General features: G+C 36.3%; 1 protein-coding gene across 4 annotated transcripts in view; it reads left to right on the top strand.

Annotated features, from left to right (window-relative positions):
- Positions 1-6,000, top strand: part of enox1 (ecto-NOX disulfide-thiol exchanger 1) — a 260,708-nt gene that overhangs the window by 214,396 nt on the left and 40,312 nt on the right. For all 4 annotated transcript variants that reach the window (XR_012385265.1, XR_012385266.1, XM_009304587.4 and 1 more), the window contains one exon: positions 3,232-3,416. Coding sequence is in view for 2 of the 4 variants with exons in the window: in XM_009304587.4 (XP_009302862.1) it covers positions 3,232-3,416 (185 nt within the window). In the remaining 2 variants the exon portion in view is untranslated. The remainder of the gene's footprint in view (positions 1-3,231; positions 3,417-6,000) is intronic.

Genomic DNA, 6,000 nt, shown 5'->3' with positions numbered 1-6,000 from the left:
ATTCAACCAACCAATCAAATTAAACCAATAAAAATACACCAACCGACCAACCAACCATCAAAACAAAACTAGTCAACCAAATCAATCAATCAACAAATTAACCAGTCAATCAAATCAAATTAACCCAACCACAAAACAATCAACGAATCAATAACCCAACCAATCAAATTAAACCAACCAACCAACCATCAAAACAAAATTAATCAATCAAATCAATAAAATCAAACCAACCAACCACTAAAACCAACCAACCAATTAATCAACTCAGTCAAATTAAACCCACCAACCAACCAAACCAAAACTAACTAACCAATCAATAAACAAATCAATCAACCTACCAATCAAATTTAACCAACCAACCATTGAAACAAAACAAAACCAAACAAACAATCAATTAATCAACCAATCAAACTAAACCAACCAACCATTGAAACAAAACAAAACCAAACAATCAATTAGTCAATCAATCAATTTAAACCAACCAACCAACCAACCAATCAAATTAAATAAACCAACCAAACAACCAACCAAACACAATCTCACTTGAATTAAATCAGCTGCACTGTTTTTACTACCTTTCACACGTGTATTTACTAGTTTTATTTAAACAGAGCGCTAGCATCCTTCAGATAACCTTGAGTACAACAGTATTTGTGCTGAGATATCAACATGAGTGATTGCACTCTCCGTCCTGCGTGTATCCCACAGCAAATCTGATTATGAATGATATTGCTTCAGCAGAGGAAGGCGGCAGAAAGTGTCAGGGGATTCTGAGCTCAGCGATATTTCATGACCTGTCACAGTGCACTAGCTCTGGCTCAATAAAATAAGTATTTCCAGTGGCAGGAAGGAATATCTAATAGGTGAGATTCTCTGTTGACACAGCAGACACTCAGCACAGTGACCAAGTTGTTATGCAAACTTCACCATCAATTTCAGCTCTGAATCATAACTCACTCCAAAGCCTGCCGCGATGACTGATATACTGATTCAAGCAGACGGGCTGATAGCAGAACTCGTCTTATATGCTGTTAGATTAGGAAACAGAGCACTGGTTGCACCCTGAGAGAAGCAGTTCAGTAAGGACCAATTAATGCAAGACACTAACAGCTATGCACTGGTCAATTTTGAGCTATTTTATTCCGTGAGATATTATTTCACACTAGTGAAAAGTTTTCCCAGTACTGGGTTGTGGCTGGAAGGGCATCCGCTCCGCAAAACATATGCCAAAATAGTTAGCAGTTCATTCTACTGTGGCAACTCCTGATAAATAAGGGACTAAGCAAAAGGGAAATGAAGAGCTATAACATAACCTAAACTTAACAATTTTTTTTAAGATTATTGTAAATTACTTTGCATTATTTTAATATTTTAAGATTATTTTAAAGGGTTTGTTCATATATAACTCTTTTAGTCAACACAAATTTTGAAGAGAGAACATTTAAAAAAGAACATTTAGTGCACGTCAAGGGTTTAACCAACACATTTACAAAACGTTGTTAGGTTCTAGGGTAGGTTTAGTGTTAATGGTAAGTTTTGTTAGTGGGTTTAAAGGGAGGTTTTGGGGTATTAGTAAGTTTTAGGGTAGGTTTAGTGGTTTTGGTAAGTTTTATTAGTCAGATTTAGGGTGGGTTTAGTAGTTTTGGTAAGTTTTGTTGGTAGGTTTAAACGTAGGTATAATGGTATTGGTGGGTTTCAGGGTATGTTAAGTGGTACTGGTAGGTTTTATTGGTATGTTTAAAGGTAGGTTTAGTAGTATTGTTAGGTTTCAGGGTAGATTTAGTGGTATTAGTAGGTTTTATTGGTCAGATTTTGGTAGGTTTAGTATATGTGGTAGTTTTTATCGGTAGGTTTCAGGGTAGGTTAAGAGGTATTGGTGCATAGGTTTCGGGGTAGGTTTTGTGGTATTGGAAGGTTTTATTTGTCAGATTTAGGGTAGGTTTAGTAATTTTGGTAGGTTTTATTGGTAAAGTTTAAGGGTATTGGTAGGTTTCAGGGTAGGTTTTGTTGTATTGGTAGGTTTTATTGGTCAGATATAGAGTAGATTTAGTTGTTTTGGTAGGTTTTATTGGTAGGGTTAAAGGTAGGTTTATTGGTATTTGTGAATTTCAGGGTATGTTTAGTGGTTTTTGTAGGTTTTATTGATCAGATTTAGGGTAGGTTTAGTGGTATTTGTCAGGGTATGATTAGTGGTATTGGTGGGTTTTATGGGTCAGATTTAGAGTAGATTTAGTAGTTCTGGTAGGTTTTATTGGCATGTTTAAAAGTAGTGATATTGGTAGGTTTTACTGATCAGATTTAGGGTAGGTTTAGTGGTTTTGATGTGAAAGTGAAAATAACTCTATTTTCTTAGGCAAGTGCTATTTACATGCCATACATTACATCTAAATCATAGATGCTGTTTATATAAATATAAAAACATATATAAAACAGTATGCAATAACACATTGAGTGTTAATGAGAACATCTTAATGAGAGAAGAATACCTGCACCTAACCCATTTATATTTACACCTTTTAAATATTTGGTTCATTTTTATTGAGAAAAATGGGCAGTCTACGACCTAGTGTGTCTGCCATAATTTCACTTCATCTTAGAAATCTGATTGGGCAATATATGCAAATTACAAATTTGGAATACAAGTTCATATTTGTAATTCACATATATAAAATAAATGCCACATATATGCAGCATATATTTCAAAATTTTGCCAAAACGGCTGCCTTCAACTTTTTTCTTTAAACATTTGAATTACAGTACATATATATGATCTATGGTGTTATATATGTGTTTATATATGACCATATATAATTATATAAAATATTTTTAGAACATAAACAGTATGTACACATTTAAAATTTATATGGCTGGGAAAAACTATACATGTAAGTGGCCAAAAATATGTTATACATGTCAAATCCAAACTTGTATGTCATATAAGTAATATACATATATTGTATCTGATTTATGGGTACCATGAAAGATACTTTAGGCAAGGATGCTGTACCAGCAAGTAGACCCCTCTTTTAATAACATTCACCTTGTATGTGGACACAAAAGTATACTTTGTGAAAGTATACTTTGAGCTTTCAGTTGATAAAGCTGGTCAACTACTTTAAGGTCAATAAGGTCCCATCGGCTTAGTCATGGTGATCCAAGGGTAAACTGACAAATTAGGGAAAATAAAAGGCTCACTTCATGTCTGTCTTTCTTCTGTTTCTCTGAGAGCAGTGTTGTCCGCGCAGTCATGTGCTCTGCGGGAGGAAAACGACAGTCTGCGCTGGCAGCTGGATGCTTATAGGAACGAGGTGGAGCTGCTGAAGAAGGAGCAGGGCAAAATGTATCGGACTGAGGAGGACCACACACATGAACAGCAGCTTCACTTCCTACAGCAGACCATGCAGAACATGCAGCAGGTAAAAACCACTACGCAGTCTTAAGGCTCCTACACACCGGGAAACTTTTTGTTTGCGTTTATTGTCAGCGTTTTACGAGACGTTTTTCTGCATTCAAACCTAAGCGATATTCACTGGCATCAAGCAGAAGAGTATGCAAAATCACTCCTTGATGTTAGATGGCGCCACACAATTTTAAGCTTCCGACACGCACTTGTAACACAGAAGAAGAGGAAGACAGGAAGTTTACATGCTTGTTAAAGTTACTGGTGACTCGAACAAGCATAGATGGTTCAAGTAGCAGCTTCAGCTCTAGCGATGAAGAAATGATTATTGTTCACAAAGCAATAAGTGTAAAGTGCCAAATTGACTGGCAAAGAAGGCTTTAACGCGGTCCGTCAAATAAAAACAAGCGAGCATGAGCAGTTTTTTTTTTGACAGAAAACGTGAGCAAAAAACGTCTCGGTGTGCACAGGCCTTGATTGTGCTTTTATAATGAGCTCTTTGTTTTGGAACCCGGTGTGTTTTCTTTCTTGGTTCAGTTCGCTTGGGCATAAGTGAACGCAACAATCAAATCAAAACAAATCTGATGATCTCAGCACACTTGAAAAAGACAACAACTTTCAAGTGATTAGCTTGTGGTAAGAAAGCAATCTGACCAACAAATTAGGCTTTGTTACACTTTATAAGTTATTACTGTATGTACACTGTATGACATTTTTAATTATTTGCAAATTATTAAATTATTAATAACGTTTGAAAAATTAACTAGGGTCAAAGACTATGTGAAACGTTGAAACGTACACAAAAATGTCATACACAAAAATTGTCAGAAGAACATACATAACTCATTCACACATGACTCATTCTAGAATTGTGGATGCATTTCAGGAATTCTGTAGTTATTTTCCTTAACTGGAATGACATGCAACGAAAATATAACGTGCAGTATACCGAATCCATAATAAATGTAAAATAACGTAAAGTGCTCAAAAACATAAAGTCTAATTCTTACTGTGGTTTAAATTACTGTTTAACTTTTAAAATGTTGACCATACTAGAGTTGACATGTTGTGCTTTAGCTCAACATGCTAACCCCAGATCAGACACCAAATAAGTGAAAACAATAATGCTGTGAAATAGCATTACAATAGATATTTTATATTGGACTATATTTCTGGTAAAGCTGAATGGACAAACTGGAAAAAAATTTCTGTGGAACTATTTGAAGGACAGAACTTGTTTCACACTGATGAACTTCAAACCTGACTACTTTTTTGCATATGTATCGCTGTTAATAATCTGTATTGCACAAAGCATTATATTAATAAAGGTCGGTGAAATGTTTTCTCAGCTCCACCTGGATGAGATCAAAAGTGCGCAAAAGTGCTTTGTTTACACTTGGGTTTAGCGTTGTATTGTTACCTCAATAGTACATATTACCTAAAACTTTCAAGATGTAAACTTTTGTGCTTTTCAGGTACTAATTTCAACCCTTTAGGCACGATTGTGTACCTTCTGAAAAGGTACCACCCCAGTGACAGCTTCCATACCTTTATTTCTCGTAATGTAATGTATTGCGTATTTATATAGTGCATTTATTGTGTATGTCCATATACCCTAAGCACTTCACAATCATGAAGGGGGTCTCTCAAGACCACCACCAGTGTGCAGCATCCATTTGGATGATGCAACGGCAGCCACAGGACAATGGCGCCAGTGCATTCAACACACTCCAGCTATTGGTAGATCATGATGGGTAAGGGCTAATGGAGGGTATTTGGAGATTGGGGTTACAACCCTACTCAATACGGCAAGTGCCATGTAGTTTTTAATGACCACTGAGACAGGACCTCAGTTTAAAGTCTCATCCAAAAGACGGTACTCACTGACAATATAGTGTCCCCTTCACTATACTAGGGCATTAGGACTCAGACTGCAGATTGAGTACCCGCTGCTGGTCTCACTAACACCACTTCCAACAGCAATCTTATTTTTCGATGTGATCTCCCATTCAGCTACTGACCAGGCTTAGCCCTGCTTAGCTTCAGTGAGTAACCAGTGTTAGGCTGCAGGGTGATTTGACTGTGGCAATAGCTCTATTTATAAAAGTGTGATTAGCAAAAACAAATCTTAATACCAGGTTAAAACTTGATCACAGATATGAAGGACTGAATTTGAAGATCCTCTTGCAGACACCTTTGAAACATTCAAACATACGCAAAAGATGAGTAGAGCGGAAGTGTTGATCATGCTCACACGTCAGAGCTCCATCTGGAACACAAACACACCCACCTCCATTATTTAGCCGTCAAATGAGCTTAAATAATGATTGGACACAGTGTTTTTCAGGACACAGACTGGTATAATGCACAGGAGGCAGTGACTCTCTTTCTTTACTCACTTTACATTGTGCAGAAGGTTTTTACGAACAAGATCAATACTAATGTAAGAAATGAAAATCCTTTTAGTGGGAAGAGCAAGATGATATTTAGATTTATATGGAGCACAGTGGCCTGTTGTTATTTAATTTAATGGTTGGAGAACTTTTTTTTTAATATTGACTTTTAGTTTTAAAGTTATTTTAAGCACAGGTAAAATGCAG

The sequence above is a fragment of the Danio rerio genome, chromosome 9 (genome assembly GCF_049306965.1).
Source record: "Danio rerio strain Tuebingen ecotype United States chromosome 9, GRCz12tu, whole genome shotgun sequence".
In the NCBI taxonomy this organism is placed as follows: Eukaryota; Metazoa; Chordata; class Actinopteri; order Cypriniformes; family Danionidae; genus Danio; species Danio rerio.
Note: the sequence above shows the minus strand (reverse complement) of the source record. Positions and strands in the feature narration are given on the sequence as shown.